Source organism: Xyrauchen texanus, chromosome 45 (genome assembly GCF_025860055.1).
Source record: "Xyrauchen texanus isolate HMW12.3.18 chromosome 45, RBS_HiC_50CHRs, whole genome shotgun sequence".
In the NCBI taxonomy this organism is placed as follows: Eukaryota; Metazoa; Chordata; class Actinopteri; order Cypriniformes; family Catostomidae; genus Xyrauchen; species Xyrauchen texanus.
The window spans coordinates 7371384-7392689 of NC_068320.1; the positions used below are offsets into that span (position 1 = coordinate 7371384).

The 21306-nt window shown below is 40.9% G+C and overlaps 1 protein-coding gene across 1 annotated transcript in view; it reads right to left on the bottom strand.

The window, feature by feature from the left end:
• The window catches only part of cpm (carboxypeptidase M), a 64200-nt gene that overhangs the window by 21010 nt on the left and 21884 nt on the right, over positions 1-21306 (bottom strand). The window contains exon 4 of the mRNA XM_052118494.1: positions 11325-11494. Within this exon, the coding sequence (XP_051974454.1) occupies positions 11325-11494 (170 nt within the window). The remainder of the gene's footprint in view (positions 1-11324; positions 11495-21306) is intronic.

Genomic DNA, 21306 nt, shown 5'->3' on the forward strand with positions numbered 1-21306 from the left:
TTGAAGTTTCCATTAGTGCCGGAGTTTATTTTGGGTTGGGAGGGGGTGAGATCGCTGGAGGCCTTTATATTCTCTGACACACTCTGTATTTCTGACTGGACCAGTCTTTGCCACTATTCTTGCAATAGATAGGGGTATTTCTGAGTATTGAATAGTTTACCTCAACGCCAAGATTAGTTATCCAACATGATCACACAGGAATCATCCTGTTGCTTCCAAATGTTGATGTTCCCTGAAATTCACCTCTGACAAGTGACATTTTTGCATCAGTTCAAATGTGAAAATGTTACTCTCTAGTGCAACCTCCGACACACGGTTCTGGTCCCGTGAAAACCAGAAGTTGTCCCGCGGACATAAATATTAGTGAGCATGATTCGGATGTCGAATTTTTAAGCTAAAATTACTGCCGATTAGCTTTAGTGTTTGGGTTTTGGTTTGAAGATAAGGCCTAAACATACTCTATGCAAGTACGTGAACACATGCATGTACGTGAACACTTGGCCACTGCATTGCCAACGCACGCTCCGTTTGAACATGCTTCACATGCGTTCTTGCGGTACTGTGGTGGGAACAAATCTCAGAACTCAAGGGGGCAATAGAGTTACCTTCAAATGTCTGTGCCATTAAACTGCATATGTTTTTATTCAGGTAAGTTGCTATAAATATCTTGACTTTAACTTACTTGCTCAGCAATATTCTCTTCTATATGTTGCTCTGCCATGACAGTACTTGAGTTGAAAGAGAAAACTCACCGTAGAAGTGGACAGTTCACACTAATCTCAATATAGCACACATTGCGGCAACGTTTATAATGCAACGCGTATTTGCGTTAAGTTATGAATAGCGGTCTGACACATTTCAGAACGCAACGACACGCAAAATCAAGTTTGCGTTGCAAGATGCCTGCGTTCACATACTTGCGTAGAGTATGTTTCATCCTGTAGAGTAAACTGTTGACTGTATTTAATTTACAATTAAAGATACAACTTGAGTTTAGGGCTACTCTGTGGACATTTTACCCAGAAACTGGAGCTCACAAGTGCACACTTCCAGATTCGGCCACTGGGGCAGTCATTCTAACTTTGGTTTTCACAGACTTGGTTTCAGCAGATTAACATACAGCCTATTGAAGGCAGTGTGATCAGTCTGCAGTTTTCACATTAATATTTTTGGGTTTTGAATCACAATTTGAATCTGATCATGATCAAATTACTGATATAATACCTAATTGCTATATCCCTGATGTTAACCCCTAGAAAAATTATAGTTATGGCTTGCTGATCCTGGGTCAGTCCAAAAAGGCACCTTGTACCCTTTCTAGGAACATTGATTGATAGGGGAAGTAAACACAGTATGGAGGGGTATACTTTACTAAAGCCACTGGTAATGCAAAATGACAGCACACAGCTGATTAACCATGGTGATTTTCTTCGGGTTAGCTTGTGTGTCAGTGCCAATTTATACATTGGATACCACATAGTTAGATCTGTGAGCACATAGGCATAAAATCCTCATCAGACTGCACTCTCTGCAAGTCAGTTTAATTTGGAGGGCTGTCACGGGGCGTCTGGATGTGTGAGAGCCATTAATCTCTGAGTGAGAGGCATTAAATTGTAGTTATGTTGTGCTTTGTGGCTGTGGAGTGATCACAGGAGAGTGGAAATATTTATGCTGTATATGGAGCTGATCCTTAAAGGAATGGTTCTGCCAAAAATTTTATTGTAATCTTTTTCTCACCCACCCGTGTACATTTCAGAGGGTGTATTGTAATGAAGTACAAATACTTTGCAACAATACATAAGTTTTTTTTAATATATATATATTTTACTACTTTACTCAAGTATAAATATTTCTGATGACTTCAAATTTTATTTTACAACATTTTGAAGAGAGAATCTTCTCCAGACACTTTTGTTACGTTTGAGACTCAACAAAGCAAAAAATAACACAGCTGTCAATATAAAATGAATGCGGCTTGGTTACAGTGTTGTACGATTCGTGACCGAATCATTTAAGTTTAAAAATTGCATTAATTTGACTCTTCTCAATTGGTAAAATTGGTTTGAAAAGCAGTCTAAAAGATTCATTCTTCAAATCGATTCTTGGATATGAGTGTTGGTAATGTTAAGAGAAGAAACTGTTCATGTAAGTTTTGATCTGTGTTTATGGCTATAAAATAACCTATTACATGTTTGGGCTTAAAAAAAAAGAACAGAATGTTGTGAAAAATTCTTTTGAATCAACTTTACTCGAGTATAACATTTAGCAGCTCAAAAGTTAATAAAATGAGGTTAACGTTCTCATTTAACCAAGATACTGTGTGTATGAATCAACAATGATCAGGTGAACTTATTCAACACTGATGACTTTCTTCCTTTGAACACACAAGGAGATCATTTTGTAGAATGTCCTAGGGGCAGTTCAGACCTAATGTGTTTCTGCTATAAAAAACTATGACGCAATGAGCAGAACACAATGTAGGAGAATTGAGTCTAAAATGTGGTGCTCCATTGCTTTTTCACTGCAAGTTCCTTTGGAGAAAAGTGTCTGCCAAATGCATAAATGTAAATTGTCAGTTGAGTTGTCAAATTGGCATTTTGGGTCATTCAAACAAACAGAGCAATATTTTGATAGTGCCACAGAACCACAGTGTTTACACCCTTCAGAAAACAAACCTAAAAATGGCTTACTTACTGTTGTCTGTGCACATCAAACTGGGAGAGGTGAAAGTATTTTAACAATATTTTGGAAATAAAAAAACAACACGCTTCACCATACAGGACATTTTTAAGGTGTGCGTGAGATGGTACATAATGATGTTATGAAATCAAGATGCATTGGCCACATATTCCACTGCAAAGCTCTCAAACTGGCCCAGCTGAAAAATTCATACATCCCAGCTGTTCATTTGGCATTAAATTATAGTACTTTTACTGAACTCTCACATGATTTTGATTTGTGCCAGTGACAAACTGACTAGTGATTTGCGTGTGTGCTTCTATCCATATTGAGAAAACATGGAACACCACACCAAAACATTTGTGGAACCTTTTGATCCACTTAAGTCACCCATAACGTCTAAAACCTCAAGAGTTGTCTTTTCCTAAACTGAAAGGAGAAATTATTGCTGTATTTGACATAAATCTGACAACAACAAGGACAACAACAACATAAATCAAGCCACAGTACTTGAGCATCTGAAAATACACCGTTTCCCCAATTAATCGCTTTTCTGGTAGCTGTGGATTAGACCAGCACAATGTTCAGAAGGAATTTTGGACCATTATTCCTTACAGAACTGCTTCAGCTCAGACAATGATGTAGATTCATGGACAGAGATGTTAGAGAAGTCTTTAACTGTCACTATAGGGTTCATTTTTACCTTGTTAAGCATTCTGTGCTGCACCCTTTGAGTTATCTTGGCTGGACAGCCACTTCTAGGGAGAGTAGCCACAGTATTTAATTGTCTCCATTTAAAGAAAATGTGTCTAACTGTGGACAGATGAATATCTCAGCTCTTCAAGATAACATTGTAACCCTTTCATTTTCACTTGATACAAAGCAACCATTCTTGATCCTAGGTCTTCTGAGATCTCTTTTTTGCTAGGCATGACCCACGTGAGCAGATGCTTCTTGTGAATAGCAAACTCAAAACGTTTGAGTGCTTTTTACAAGTCAAAGTGGCTCCAACCTACACCTCCAATTTCGTTTCATTAATTGGATGCCAGGTTTTTTGTCATCTTTAGACTAGAGATTCACTTTCTTTTTCCACAGCACTGTTATTGTTTAATGGGATGTGTACAGTAAACATATGAAAGATTATAATTGTTTGTGTGTTGTTAGCTTAAGCACATTGTGTTTTGTCTATACTTGTGACTTTTATGAAGATGAGATCGTATTTCATGAGCAATTAATGCAGAAAACAAGCTAATTACAAAGGGTTCACATACTTTTTCTTGTTACTGTACAGTACATACAAAATGCAATGGTGCTTGTCGTGAAAACACAAGTTCATGAAATAATAGCATAAAATTAACATGATGAAGTATAAGATACTTTTTAGAAGTTACTGTAATCTGAATTCTTTGTGCGTTTAAAATTTTCCACGTTTTAGACAGTTAAGGATATTGCATTGCATGTAGAAAATTTTTATAAATATGTTGTGACACATATAGTGATTTATCTAATGTATAAAAAGGATGCGATTGAGTGAGGTAATTAACTAGTTCATAAAGTGGTTAATTTTGCCGTTTTTCTTGACGAGTAATTGCATTATAAAATGTTATTGATGAGATTAGCACTGATATGGCTTCAGAGGATTTGAAAAATAGCACATGATTCATATGGACTACTTTTATGGTACTATTTGTCCTTTTTGGAGCTTTCCACCCCTATTGCTCAAAACATGAAAATTATAGGTCATAGAGCCAGTGGCAGTGACGGTTATGATGTTTGTTTCAGCTGGTTGAGAGTGGTGGTTATCGCAACCTGCCAAACCTCTCAGGAAATTCACAACAAGAGCTACGGCAGTATGAGCGAACCACACCGTGTACAAATACCACCATCATCATCATCATCAAGCACAGCTGCTTGGCAGCTGTTCTAGTGCTCCCTCTCTCCCACTTTCACTCTTACTCCATCTCTCGCTCTCTCTGAGTTTACCCACCATTTCAACAAATCCAGATCAGAGCTGTTTTAAATTGAGCCCCATCTGAGCGGGAGTGCTTATGTGGTCTCAGACTGGAGGAGGAGAAGGACGGGTTTGCAATCAAGGATGTGGCTTATATTGTATGAGACGGTTTGGTTTGTTTTCCAAGTTTGGGGGCTTATTAAGTACAGCATATGGCTGACCTTGACTCACAGGGCCTCTAGAATGATAACTCTGTTTCAAAATCTATTGAGCTGCCACACTGTCTACTTAGGCAGCTGTCTTCAACCTTGATGAACAAATTAGCCTAAGGCCAGGCTGGTCTTATTGTTTTAGAGGGGTTCTGGGAACTTTGGAGAACAGCTCAACCAGCTTAAACCAGCTAAGACCTGTAAGCCACCTCATCCTAAGGCAGTAAAATAAAACTTTGTAAGACTGTTTTCAAATGCTCTTCATCAGCAGCAAATCTAACAAATGTCTAATCCTGAACAAGACACAAAGGCCCTGATTTACTAAAGGTTTGCATGTATAAAACACATGCAAACTTAATAGCACGTGCAAAAGATGTCAAGAGATTACCTACAATCCTCTTCTGAGGATCCCATCTTTAAGATGCGCAAAATAGGGCTTCTTGGTCATTATTTTACGGAAATATTTATTTTAAGTGGCCGTTCTCTCCACTGCTCGAAGTGGGAGGAGTAGGCCGAAATTGAAAACATTATTTAATAATAATTTTACCCTCCCTTGAAGCTTACATTTAGTCCAGAATTAAAAAACGGAGCATCAATGATGTCAAAGCGCCATTTTCAGACTTATATTTATTACTGTAACTCACACAAAGCTGTCATATTGTATTAAGTCTTACTTTTATGATACTTTCATGGGGCTTTTATGGTGTTTTTTAGAGCTGTGGTCACTACGAACTGTTATTGTATGGCAAAAGCTGATACCTATTACCTGATAAATATTCAGTGTTTCCCACAGGATTTTGTGAGCACAAAGCTTTAACGAGATGTTTGTAACGAGTTTAACGCAGTTCACAAATGGTCAAAACACAAAATTGATGGGGGGGCCTGGGTAGCTCAGCGAGTAAAGACGCTGACTACCACCCCTGGAGTCGCGAGTTCGAATCCAGAATCCAGAGTGACTCCAGCCAGGTCTCCCAAGCAACCAATTTGGCCCGGTTGCTAGGAAGTGTAGAATCACATGGGGTAACCTCCTCATGGTCAATATAATGTGTGGTTCTCGCTCTCGGTGGGGCGTGTGTTGAGTTGTACGTGGATGCCGCGGAGAATAGTATAAAGTCTCCACACACACTATGTCTTTCAGGAGTCGTTAGTGAAATTTGACAATTCTCAATACCAGCTTCAAAACTACAACAAATAATAACACTAATTAATATGTTAATTATGGAAGAATGATTTCAAGTTCTTTAGTAATTATTATAGACTAATAAACAGTCAGTAATAAAATAACAATTAAAAAACAGCAATGAATAGAAATAGATTAAAAATAACAGAACAGAAATAGAAATTAAGAAAATGAATTGCTTTTTTTAACAGCTTTAAAGTATTTAACAGCAGTAGACTATCAAGTATTCATGGAAACATTCAGAATGAAATACAACATAAAACTACTACTGGTCTTCACTGTATGATTATAATACATTAATACTTTTTAAAGCTACTAAAGTTACCCAGTCAAGAGCAGTGAGTGTTTTCTCCTTTTCTTGTTATGGTTGTTTGATTATTATAATGAAGCACTCGACGGCAGCATTTTGGTAGAATTTTGAAATGTATTTGACCATTCTGGTGCGCATTTACACTATAATTTTCGTAAAACAAGTGCATGTTCAGCACACACACATACGCCGCCTGTCAATCAAACAGGGCGCATCTCTAGATCACTTGCCAGTTATAAAATTACGTGTTCTTGATCACTTTCAACAGCAGAATAAGAATTTTTACTTTCTAATAAGTGAGACAGGCCTAGGCTATCACAAATATATATGTTTTTTTTTTGTTGTTGTTATTCATGTTTTAATCAGTCTGCACGTACGGTGAGGCAATAAAATTCTCTTTCACAAGCGTAATTGTTGAGCCCTGTGAGCAATCAAAGAAATTAAGCAAAAGTGGTTACATGTGTTGAACTTGCTACTCAGATGCTGAAAATAGTTACGTTGTCAGAGCCGCTGGTAATAACCTTAACGGTTCCAGAGTGTGTGTGTGTGTGTTTGTGTGTGAGCATGCGCACATACAGCTGGGGGTGGGGCTGAGGCTGGGAGTGAGAGATGCTTTGCCAAATCAAGGGTGCAAAACACAACGTTTGAGACCATTTATGATATTATGAGAAGTGTAAAAATTAGGGCTGTCGATTTAACGCGTTAATTCAGAGCAATTAATTTACAAAAAATAACCCGTTAAAAAAATTTACGCAATTAATCGCACCATAATAAGGAAGATTCCTGAGACATGCAAGCTTGTAGTACCACCTGTTTACTCCAGAAGGCAGTAAGTGAAATTTCAGCTGTATGAGCAACGCACAGTTTATACAGTGAAGAAAACACTTCAGTAGGAAGAACGATGCAAACATACGTTACATTCTTGAATTCAAAACACTTGAAAGAGCGCAAATGCGAACTAATGGATCTCTAAATGTGTTTAAAGATTGAGTATTAAACTTTCACATGAAACAGTGAACTAAAAATTGTATGTTTATGATGCGACGCACCCGATACTCTACACAAACATATCTGACGCAGGTGTTCATTGACGGGCTCTTAAACAAGCCCTCATAATAAATCTCGAACTGATTGACAAATTCACTTGTGAAATGGATTGCTGTGAACTGTATGCCAGTGATTGACTTATGATCAATAATATGGTAGTAAACAATACATTGTATTCTAAAACCACTTTTTGTATTGTCTTATCAATGATGAACTCTTCTGCTACAAGAATGTAATGCATTATAATTATCAGAATATTTTTTATTAAATATTTTCGGTTCATTATGAAACTGAAGTGGGACAAATTAAAGGGTAACTAAACCCTAAACCAACTTTTTTTAGTTAATGATCTGTAAGAATGGGGCTTTATTAGTACTGGTCATTGATTCAAGTAATTTTTTTGACATTTGTGTATAAAGTGTTTTAATTCTACAATATATGGTGTAAAAACGTCTGAGTGCTGCCCTCTTCAGGTTGAACGGTGGCTACTGCAGTTGAATTTTCCTATTGGCTGTTGCGGTACTTCGTGACGTAAGCGGTGACAGCTGACATAAGCAGGTTCCAGCTCACCACGCCAGATTCATGTACATGTCGTCTTGCGACCGTGTGAGGAATAATAATAACATAGAGTCTGACAGCAGATGTCAATTAATCCGTCACTACGAGTCTCAGGTGCCCCAACCCCCCCCCACCCCCCCCGCACTTGGTTCGTTCCCTCTATCTCCGCCGGGGTCTGCCCACTTTTCCTGCATTTTCAAATATTTCTAGTGGGTGGAGTCAGACTATGAGCAGGTGTTTAGTTACCCTTTAAACTGTGGCAGGGTAATTCATGGGAAAACCTGAAAATTCATATTTATTTGAGTTTCATTAATTCAATTTGTTTTAATGAAGAAGCCTTCAGATATAGTTCACAACATGTACTTCCAAGACTTGTCTGTACTGTGGTACATCTCCATTAAAGCTTCTACATTCTTTAAACGAAAAAAGGACAAAGGACAATGTTGGGTATTGGCTTTTCTTTGATGGGTATCACTGAAATCAGAAGACACCCAAGTGATTTTATGGCATTGTGTTGTTAGGCTGAAACTGTCTGCTCAAAAGCACCATTGTCACATAAGTATGTGAATCTACAGGATAATTGAAACTTGATGATCCTGATAGGGCTTTTTAAATATGTCTTCTGAACGCATATTTGAACAGACTCACCATTTTTCCACGTGGGTGTTTATCAGTCAGTCATGGTAACAGGCCAAGGGAATATTTCCTTTTTTTGTCTTGAGTGTCTCGTTTTCTTTACTTTAGGCTCATGAGACCCCCTTTTCTTCAGGAAAGCTATTTACCACTGTTTCTGAGTCTGTGGGTCACATAGTTTTGAGTTTGCTAAATTGGATATTTATCTTTGCCCGTGTATGTGAGTGAGATTCTGCATGCCAGATAAAACATGTGTTTAGAGCCTTTGCATGCTGCATATCAGCACAGTTTTGGGTGAATTGTGGGAAAAGGGTGATCTAAACATCTCGTCTGAGGCCTGAGGTTACATAGTCCTACAACTTGAGAATAAACTGTTCATTAAAAAAACAGTTTTCGGAATCCAGATTTTGATTCAGCACAAATAATGTATACATACTGCAAAGGCAGAAAATATTTCATGCTTTGAATAGCCCTTGAAAAAAGAAAATAGTTATGTAGCCCATTTCAGCATGGATTGTGTTAACCAGTGACAATGTAATTCAGGCTTTGCAAAGAGACTTGTTGAATGATGGGGCAGCAACAACTTTATTTGACAGACTGCAAACCCGCAACCTATAAACCTGCAACCTATAGGCACTGTTATTTATTGCACATGCGAAAAAGTTAAGCTAATGAGAGTCAGAAGTAATTTACATATTGTAGTCTTAAATGTGCAAAAACAGACTGTTTAAGGGTCTGAGAGAGTTTGCAAAATAATAAATTTAACCTAAATTGCCTAAAAAGAGCACATGGATGCAGGGAGATTCATTCACGTTCAAAGTGTATGTCGCTGCCATATCGACTGGCCTTGACCCCTTTGGATCATTTGTCTCTGGGCAAACACCCTTTGGTCAGTAATTTCCTGTGAGGAGCGAGATGGCTGAGACCATCTCGCTCGCTACTGTCCTGGTCTGGGATTTGGTGCTAGTTCTGAATGCACTTACCGGTTCCCCATTAGAGCCACTTGATGCAGTTAGCTTACGTGTAATCTCTCCAAAGACCATGCTGTAACTCGCTTTGGCTTCAGTCAAGCGTATTAGGAACCTTCAGGACTTATCAGTCAATGACTCTTGCTTAGAGCAGTGTTTCCCATTAATTGCCTAGACTGTGGCATCCCGCCATACACTTCTTATAATAACATAAATGATCTCTAACATTTTGTCCAGTCAGTCAGACCCAACCGCTGACACACACACACGCACTGAAAACCACCTGGTTGCATCTGAGACACCAAGGAATTTTATGGACACAACATCGTTGGAGGTAAGTAACATTAACTAACGTTACAGTATCCACTGCAGTTATCCACTAGTCCAAACACAATTTGATCATTATCAATGTATGAAAGCAAACTGATAATGTTACTGCAGAAATTATCCTTGATAATTAACATTAATTTAACGTTAGCAAGTTAATATACGTTAGCTAACGACTTTAGCTGTCAGTCTCCTCGCTTATGACGACTGACATATCTGGCTGCTTGTCGTGAAAAACAATGTATAACGTATGTAACATTATATCTAGCTAGCTAACGTAGCTAATTATCTAACGTTAATGGAAGCGCAGCGTAGTTCTAGCGGGAAGACTAGCAGCTGTACATCATCACATCATTAGGTGGGTAACTCCTAGCCAATCGCATGTAAGCAATTGCTTTATAAATCTGCTCACAATCTATCATGTTGCTGTTTCAGTGTGCTAACACGGAAACCTCCACCACCCCACCACCACCAGTTGAGCCCCGTCCCGCACGGGAGTAGGCTCCTCGCCCCTGCTTCCTATCTCCGGCAGGATATGATGGTTCCGAGTACAACTACCTCGGACCGCCAGACGGGGCCTATGTCAAAGAATGACATTACTTTTCTGTTTTACATTCATCAAATAAATGGCATCTTAAACCTCACTCAAGCCTGCATGTCTTCCTGATAGAAATGTTATTACCAGCGGCTCTGACACTGTAACTATTTTCCCCATCTGAGGAGCAAGTTGGCTCATCATGTAACGTTAGGCTATTTGTAATGTTATCAAATCAAGTAACGCTACTGTTTTAACTTTTTTGCCGTTTCATCACCATTCATATCTATGCAGACAATGTGTTTATGATTAAATTACTATTAGAGCACAACATTTTTACAAGAAAACAAAGTTCTTTGTAGATCTAGCCTCTTCATTTTGCTCTCAAAGTGAACCAGATTGATGCATTTAACTTCAAAATGTAAAACATTTTCGACTGGCCTTGACCCGGATTTTCAGGGGAGCATGCCCCCGAGCCCCTCTAGAGTGTCCCAGGTCCACCCACCACAGTCTTACAAAATCCTGTGGGAAACTGTTAGAGATTGGATCAGGATTTGTCAAAATCTGTTCTCAAGCCTCGGGAAAGTTATATGCCCAAGGTTTGGGCCACTCCCTTTAAGGCCCCGGTAGTTACCTTACAAGCTTTCTCTCCTACTGAGTCAGGTGAGGCAAAGAGACTGCACATGCTCTGCTTTCTGTAGATTGTAGTGTATCTAACTACTTTTTTAAAAGAGTAGTTTGACTGAAGTTTAACTACTTTAAGTTATGAATTACAGTTTCACAGTACCTTCCCTGAAGTGGAAAGATCCACTAAGCGAAATCACACACTGGAAAGCACCACTTGTATGGCAATTGTATGACTTTATGCCGCTTTAGCACGCACGCACACGCACACACACACGCACACACACACACACACACACTCACCGGCCTATTGTATACATGCAGTCACGTGCAGAGTACTCAAAGCCGTCTGGGTTCATGGATGGCAGGATGTGTACACGGCTGCTGTTCAACATACGGGTCACCAGAGGGTCGCTCAGGTAATGGCTGGTCAGGTAATCAATCAACTGCAGCAGTAACACACGTCCCACAACCTGAACACAGATGAACACAAAAATACAGTGAATAAAATACAATTTCCAACTTGGAGGTTTAATTGTTGCATTTATATATACATTTACATTGATGTATCCTGATATTTATATGGCATGCTGCATTTTATTAAAGCAATATGCCACAAAAATGCAGCAAAACAGAGGTAAACACCCCAAATGGCTTTTTTTTAATCAGTAATATATTATTTCAGCAATATGATCCAACACACCAATGTTCAATAAATTATACATTAACAATAAAAACAATTAACAATCAGAACATATATGATGTATAATGCACATTAAGAGTAGGATTTTGGACTAATGAGATTTCACTATGGAAGGGGCTTACCAGCATGACGCAACAGAAATAAAAATGTCCTTTCGCTCGATGTTTGTCACAGCTGGTTAGGATAAAAACTCAGACTTCCAGGCAAGAGAGAGCATGTATCACTTGTTGATTTATTACATCACATCTGGTTATGATGCAGTATTACAGTATAAACTTCTCTACATCTTCATCATGAAATTAATTGTTCCTTTCCGAGCAGGAATAGATAATTGAACAGATCATTCAGATCATGACACACACTTTGATGTGGTTTGGGGGTGTTTACATTGTTACAGGAGCAGCTATAACAGAAACCACTCACAGACCATATGCCCGAGCCTCTTATACAAGACAACATGCAATGAGACTATAGATGGTATTAGTCTGCAGTGTTTGTGTGTGTGTGTGCATGTTTTCATTTCTGAGTACTATTTCTGAAAAATTACCATCTTTCCTTTTGTCCGGAGATGAAACAGGTTTTTAGGAATTTATAGATGAGTGAGTACACACTGTGTCTCACACACACACACACACACACTTCTTCTTCTTCGGTTGTCCATCGTTATCCGATGATGACGTCCACTCATTTAACGGTGAGATCTTTGATGGCTGAACAGTCCTATCCTGGACCCACAAGCTCTATTACATGTGGGGCATATATATGTGGTAGTAGTGGTGGTATTGATGGCAGCCCTGGCTGTGTGTCTCCTGGCTCTCTCCTGTTGTCTTTTGGTTGTCCTCTCCATCTCCAGCATATGTGCCCCATCCCTACAAAGATGTCGCCAGATGTTACGATCAACATACTCCAGGTCCTCGGGTCTGATCTTATACTTTCTCAGAGCAGTCTTCATTTGATCCTTATAGCGCTACTTCGGCCCTCCAGCTGAGCGTCGACCATTATGTAGCTGGCCATATAGCACTCTGCGGGGTAGTCGGTATGGAGGCATCCTTATCACGTGGCCCAGCCACTGCAGCTGGCGCTGGGTGATCATGGCCTCAATACTTCTGCAGTTGTTCTTTACAAGTATTTCAGTGTGAGGCATACGCTCACGTCATGTAATTCCTAAAATGCGCTGAAGGCATCTGATATGAAAGCGCTCTAAGGACTTAATGTGACAGCTATAGGTTACCCAAGCTTCACAGCTATAAAGGAGGGTGGTGACACAGACCGCTTGATATACAATGACCTTTGTAGAGCGATGAAGGTTCTTGTTCTCAAATACTCTGCGCCGAAGTCTACCAAAAGCAGATGAGGCCTGTTTAATCTGGCTCTGGATATCGCTGTCAATCCCACTATCCTCTGAGAGAATACTCTCCAGATATTTGAATGATGACACTACTGACAGTTGTTCACCACCAACAGTGAAGGGGGGTAGAGTGGATGGGACACTGGTACTCCATTGGCAAACCACTTCTGTCTTGTAGGTGTTGACAGTCAGCCCCATCCTGCTGTATGCTCTCACCGCCACAGCAAGGACAGACTGGAGATCCTCTGGAGAATGGGCCACAAAAGCACAGTCGTCTGCATACTGCAGCTCCAGGACTCGCTCTTTACAGAGTTTAGTGGTTGCGTTGAGCCTCCTAATGTGAAAGAGATTGCCATCTAGTCTAAAGTCCACTGCCACACCAATGCTGCTCTCAATCTCATTATGGAGAACCTTGGTAACACACATGAGGAAAATGTTAAAGAGCACTGGTGCAAGCACACACCCCTGCCTCACCCCTGTGCGTACAAAGAAAGGCTCCGACTTTTGTCCACTGATGGTCACCCGAGCAGTCATCCCATCATGGAACTGACGGAGGATGTTAACAAATTTATTGGGACAGCCAATCCTGAGGAGGACATCCCATAAGAGCTCTCATTGCACAGTGTCAAAAGCTTTGAAGAGGTCAACAAAGGCCATAAACAGGTCCTGATGTTACTCCCGGCACTTTTTCTGAAGCTGCCTGACTATGAAGATCATGTCGACCGTACTCCTGATCCTCCGAAATCCACACTGCGATTCAGGCAACATTGACTCGTGATGTTACTGATGAGTCTCTGATGCAACACCCTAGCCAGAACCTTACCAGCAACAGAAAGAATGGATATACCCCTACTATTGCCGCAAATGGCCTTGTCACCCTTGTTCTTATAAATGACAATAATGTTTGCATCTCTCCATTGTTGTGGGATGATCTCATCACTGGTAGAGGGTGCGCATACACATGTGCCCTCCTACCTTTAGTAGCTCAGCAGGGATATTATATTCGCCAGGGGACTTGTTGTGTTTAAGGGAATGGACAGCTGATAGGACCTCCTGGAAGGTTGGTGTTAGACTGAGGTCATGAATGGGAGGATGTATTGGCAATTCGTCAAGGATGGTGGAGTCTGCATCAGAGACCTGATTAAGCAGGGTGTCAGTCCAGTCAAAGTGTTCAGCCCACCTCAGTAGGATACTACCCTTATCCTTCATGAATCTTAGACCATCAGCTGTCTTCAGGGACATGATGCAGCGATTTCTTGGGCCGTATATTGTTTTGACAGCATTATAAAAATGATGCATGTCAGTTTTATCAGCAAAAGCCTGAATTTCATGTGCCTTTTCAGTCCACCACTTATTCTGGATGGCCCGTGTTGTTTTTTGCACTAATCTCTGAGCTTCCTGCCAATGCTGCCTGGCGCTGGTGGATGAAGGGTAATCTAAAGTTGCCCGATGTGCTTTATGCATGTCCTTAAGCAAGTTAAGGATGGTGTCTGAGTTATCATCAAACCAGTCTTGGTGGTTCCTGCTCTTATGGCCAATGAAATGGGCTGCTGCATTGTAGAGTGCCGAGCTGATATAGGTCCACTGTTGTTCCATGATGTTTTCTGGGTTCAAACAGGGTTCCAGCTCACTTAGTTTCTCAGCTAAGAGGTGTCGGAACTCACTTCTGGCTTCTTTGCTTCCCAAGCAGTTGCAATTTAGCTTCTTTTTATTAGGCTTTTGCAGTCGCAGAGGTGGACGCACTTTCATATGGAGCTTGGCCACAATCATACGATGGTCAGTCCAGCACTCTGCACCCCTCATGGCATGAGTGATGTGAACATCCTTGATGTCACTACGCCTCACAATGATGAAGTCAATCATATGCCAATGTTTAGAGCGAGGTTGCATCCACTAAGTCTTATACTTGGACTTCTGCTGAAAAATGGTGTTGGTTATGGTAAGGTTATGCTCAGAACAAAGAGTAAGTAGCCTCATGCCATTTGCATTCACCCTACCTATACCATGCCTACCTAGTACCCCACCCCATATCCTGTTGTTCTGTCCCATCCTAGCAATAAAGTCCCCAAGCAAGAGGATCTTGTAACTCTTAGGGATCCGGCAAAGAGTTTCATCTAGTGTCTGATAAAAGTGTTCCTTGGCCTCGTTCTCAGATGGCAAAGTTGGTGCGTAGGCACTAAGAAGTGTGGCATAACGCTTCTTTGCCAGGGGGATACGGAGGATCATTAGCCTTTCATTAATAGAAAAAGGTGTTTCTGTGAGACTTGTTAGAAGGGTGTTCTTGATCACCTGTCCTACTCCATGGAGATGTTGTCCACCTGTGGGGAAACCTTTCCAGAAGAAGGTGTAACCCATCCCTTCCTCTGTTAGAGAGCCTTCATCCAGGAGCCTGGTCACATTCAGGGCAGCAATGTCAATGTTGTAACGCCTTAGCTCAGCAGCAATCAGAGCTGTTCTCCGGCGAGGCCTGTCAGAGATGCCATATGAGTCTAGGAGAATCCTTACATTCGATGTTGCCAATTTTAGGTTATATTGTTTCTTATTTCGACCGCAGTAGTGGAATGACCCGATAGGCGCAGTAACCTATAAAGGGGCAATTGAGTGGGCAATTTTTAGGCCACCTTTTCTAGGCCCTTCCCCAATTGGGGTGAGCAGTGTGGTCCCTAAATAGGGCTGCTCAGTGGCTCAGGGGTCTGCCGAAAACAGCTGCAACTCTGTCCCAGCTGCTAGCGACCAAATGTGCCACTATCGTGCAGGGTTCTGACTAGGAGCTCCCAGTCCATTCGTACCTGCTCCCGTTGCCAGACACCCCATCGCCGTCAGACTTCAACCTATGTAAGGTCCAGATAATATTTACATTTTACATTTACATTTTTATGCATTTGGCAGATGCTTTTATCCAAAGCGACTTACAGTGCACTTATTACAGGGACAATCCCCCGGAGCAACCTGGAGTTAAGTGCCTTGCTCAAGGACACTATGGTGGTGGCTGTGGGGCTCGAACCAGCGTACTTCTGATTACCAGATTACCAGTTATGTGCTTAGACCACTACACCACCACCACTCCACCGTATATTCACCGTGGTCAAAAGTGGAGACCTGTGCAAGGAGGCTTTTAAAGTGCCACAGGGGGTGCACCATCCCCAGTAGCACTATCTTCACCATGATGAGGTAAATCCAGTGGCAAGGGTGGGTCCCGGGACAACTGGTCCCTCATCTTGGCTGCAGGAGGCTGCCGGGTCCATTGTTTGTTAAGGCCCAGCTATTGCGCACCGCCAGTGCATTGCTTTTCTGTCATGGTGGGCTCCCTTAGTCTCAATAGACTTACCACATGTGGGCTATTTGCCCATAGCTGGGGCTATTTGCCCATAGCTGGGGCAGTGGTTGATGGGCACCAGTGCATGTCCACACAGTGGTGGGCCTGCACGCCTCATCTCTGGGGCCCACTGCTGCTCCGAGATCCCCTCGGAGTAGACACACACACACACAAACAACAACAACAACAACAGCAACAACAACCGCCATTCACCACTAAGTGATGGTGAGGTCACCACGACGCTTGTGCCAGGCTATGTGCACGTTTAGGCCACGTGAAGTTTCGAACGCCTGCTGGCAGGAGGTCACGGGACAGATCCAACAGGTGACACGGGTCGACTGACTGAGATGACTCCACCTGTGCCAACTTGCTGTGCTTTAGCCACCCGGTGCTCTGCTCGTTGTTGTGAGCATCGCTCCTCTGCCCTCCATTGTTGTTGGAAGGTGACTGCCTCACACTGGCCAGTAGTGTCCTTCACAAGCCTCCTCCAAAGAGGCCGATCTTGACACCGCTGGTACCAGTCATTGGCAAGTCCACTCAGCACCACCTCCTTATGTACCACATCACTCCATCTCTTCTCCAGCCCATGATTACAGGGAGTGACACACCAGGTAGCTTCCACACAGCGTTAGGCCGCTCGACTGATTTGGAGTGAGACCTCTGCTGTCAAACCGGAGCTGGTCATAAGCACACTGCCCAGGTATGGAAAACACTCCACTCTCTCCACAACTGCCCCATCACCAATTGGGAGCTGTGGGGGTGGAGTGTCCGATGGTACATAATACCCAGGTGCTTAGTTTTGGTTGGGCTAATGGTAAGGCCCCATCTCTTAGTGGCAAGCTCCAAGTTCATCAGCAGCGCCTCCAACTTCTCCTCTGAGTGAGCAGCAATCACCAGATCATCAGCATACATAAAATGGTTCAGCATCCATCCCTTGACTGCACCCGGGCATCAATCAACCTCCCATTATATCTGTACCAGATGGAAATTCCTCCGGTACAGCCATCGAAGGCTTCAAGGACCACATGGTCGAAATAGATAGTAAATAATTTGGGAGCCAGAGGACATCCCTGTCGCACTCCAAGGTGAACAGGGAATGGCTCCGACTCCCGGCCACGTAAAACTACACACACACACACACACACACACACACACACACACAACACACACACACACACACACACACACACACACAGCTGTCTCAGAGGACACCGATGAAGTCAGTGACACTGTGAGACCTGACATAGGTGGCCAAAGCTCTGTCTGTACCTGTGTGTGTGTGTGTGTGTGTGTGTGAGTGTGTATTTATCACTTTGTTGGGACCAAATGTCCCCATAAGAATAGCAAAACCCGAAATTTTTGACGTTAAGGGGAAATTTTGTTGGCCCCATGAGGCAAACAGCTTCTAAATCATACTAAATCATGTTTTTTGAAAATGTAAAAATGCAGAAAGATTTCTTTGAGGGTTAGGTTTAGGGGTAGGGTTAGGGGATATAATATATAGTTTGTACAGTATAAAAACCATTATGTCTATATAAAACATGAAAACCCAACATGTGTGTGTGTGTGTGTGAAATTAATGACATATGTTAAATGTTTTTAAATTAATTGAACTCAGTTAAAGCTTTTACCTAATTTAAAATATGGGGATTTGCTAAACTAGTCAGTGGACTGTCATCAAAGTTGTGAATCAACAATACATTTCGAAACGATTACTGTTGGATGTTAAATCCTCTGCTGTGAGTAATGTTCTCGTATTTGTAAGGTGCTTTGGAGAGATTAAAGTATTTTCCTGATTCTGCCTGACACTGCTTAAATAAATAGTTGCAGTTAAAAACGTTAAACTGCATGCTGTCATGAACTAGATGTGCAACCGCATCATCTTGCAGTTCTGCGCTTTTGAATGTGCAGCAAGGATTGCCCTGAGACTCCCAAGCTCTCTGTTTACAATAAAACACACCATTCTGTTTTCAGGATGTGCATACATGGTTTGTGATGTTCTTTATTGGAGCCTTTCTTATTTCTTTTATAATTTTGTGCAATAAGATAGTTATTTAGACTATTTATTTGTTTAATATCCATTAGTCACCACGTTAAAGCTGCATTTAGCATCCGTTTATCCCTCTGAAACACGTCTGATCGGGGTCACGAGGAGCCTATATTATATATTATTATCCTTATTATTAACACCGTCTAGACGACTAGTCGTTCAAACAACAGACTGACTAGTCAATTATTAAAATTCGTGGATAATTATGGATAATAAAGACCCGCAAGCAGTGAGCCAGGTGTGGGAGAGATATGGGCAAGCTGTTGTATATCTTCGCATCGCCCAAAAACGGTCACTCACTCTCATGTGAACCAGTCAGTGCCAAATCGAAACCGTGTGAGATAGACCCAGCGTGTGCACAATAGCGACTGAATGGCAGAACTCAGAACAACCTCAAAAAAGAAAAAATGCAAATACACTATTCAGGAGAAACTGTAAAGTTGGCTTTTATCTCATATTGACACATCTTTGAAGTGCCTAACCATTTTACTTTTTCACCCGTAATGGCCCCATTTGTCAATGTATAGTTTGTAGCACTGCATATTGCTCTCTTAAAGGGTTAGGCTACACGCTCATATGCGATTACATTTATTTGTTAAAACGTCCATTGATGTGGCTGAAACTTCATTGAAGTGGTTTGGTTTTTGTTTATGGAGCAGATTACTTGGTGTCCATCCATTTAACTGCACCATGTGGGTGAACAAAGTTCTAAAGAACTGAACTTAAATATGCAGATCTGAGAACCGTGTAGTGCTTCCTCTTCAAACAACCACACCAACACAAACAGTGACCCTCACTCAACTCAAGGCCACAAACATGATTACAGGGCCCAAGCGCTAGGCCGTTGCATGAACTTTAACACCTCTGTATGAACTCATAGTAACTTTAGTAACATAACATCAAACACTATTGAAATCAACAGGCCAGTCTCCTGTGTGCTTCACGTGAAGTCTATAGTATGTCCTTATTTAGATAGCTAAGAAAACGTGTGTGCGTTTTTGGGCACAGATCCCTCACACCTGTGTCATGATGTATTTGGGGCCAAGATTACACATGTTGGTGAAACAAAATACCTGTGTAAAGAGATGAGGGTAGTGAGGCCCAGTGTTATATGTACATTTCACAGGGGGATTTTACACATTCACACAGGATGTGTGCACACATTATACATCTGTGAGGTGATTTGGCTAAGCACCACAGATTCCTCTCTTTTGATGTTGTGAAATTAATTCAAATGTTTCTGCAGAATCTGAAAGACATTAGTCTCAGATAGAACAGCCACAGACCGCTTACTGACCGACTGATGCATATTGCACAAAACTGGCAAAAACTAAAACTGCAAGTGCCAATCAGATTGCCAACTTCTGCACAAAACCAAGACAAACAGAATTAGGTTGATAAAATGAGTACTTTTGAGGTTGGACTAGGCTAATCACTGCATTTGCAAATGTTTGCCAAGTTAGTGTCATCAAATCATTGAATCAGATTTGTTAGTAGCAAGTAAACTTGATCCATGATCACAACTGCATATTATATATATACAAAGATATATCTGTAAAACTAGATTTATATGGAAAAATGGGAGTGGTGTTTGCACATGCAAAACCCATCCACTAAATGAGAGGACATTACTATTGATTTACTATGGTGTTCTAAGTGTGTTTAGATCATTGCTATGTGGTTTCTAGGAGGTTGCTAGGGTGTTCTGGGTAGTTTCTAGGTGGTTGCTTACTGGCCCAAGTCAATCGAGTCCACCCCAAAGTTTCTATAATATTCTGGTCTCTAGATATGTCTTTAGTCTCTAATTCAATGTAAATCTGGGGGATTTTTACACTGAAAATTGTAAGCAGGCACCAATAATCAGAGCTACTTTTGGATGGACAGATATTCTTACTGCAAAGTCAACCCCAGTGTTAGTGAGTGACAAATTACATGTAATCTGGATTATGTAATTAGATAATAAAAATTGAGCACTTGTAATTAGATTACATTACATTGTAAAATGTGTGTAATCAGATTAGTTACTTTTTAATGGATTACATGATTACGTTTTTTTATTACAAATCAGCCAACGACAATAACTAGTGTGTAATTTGCTTATTACTAGGGGTGTAACGATCCATCGATCCAATAACCAACGATACAATGTTATCGATACAATGTCTAAATATCTAAAACAAATAATATTTTAATACTCTCATGTCAGCCATGTCCAAACGCATGTCCGTCAGGCGATGAAGCAACCGCATTACATTAATTTCACTTTATGAGCGCTAAACACGCTTTTCATGTTGGACAAAGATGTCTGCGTGGTCTGTGAAGCCAAAATGCACTCTGCTATCCATGCGTGCGCGTCAACCGCGCTTCCCACGAAAAGCGAGATGTTAAATGGTACATCTGAAATACCTTATTTTTTTGTAGATGTCCCAATCTGGACAATACATTTGTACTTTTCAAAGTTATATTTTGGTTGCATTTGAGGGCACAACGTTTTTTTAATTGATTGTGTAAAATAGTCACATAATATTAGAATATCAATCGCAGGGCCCTGAATCGAATCAAATCGAAATCGTATCGTGGCAGACTTTTAAGTATATACAAATATCGGATTGCAGGCCGAGAGAATCGATATAAGATCGTATCGTGATGAAACATCCAATTTAAACCCCTACTTATAATGCTCTTAAATTTAACATTAAACATGCCCAATGTTACAAGACCAAAACGTATCAATACATTTTTAATATTTTTTTGCATGCAACAGCTATGCAAGGCTTTTTCTTGTTTATTACTAATGTTTAACGAAAGGAGAGTTATCTTAATACATTTGGTATATAACTAATTTCAAATTAATGATTTGTTTTATCA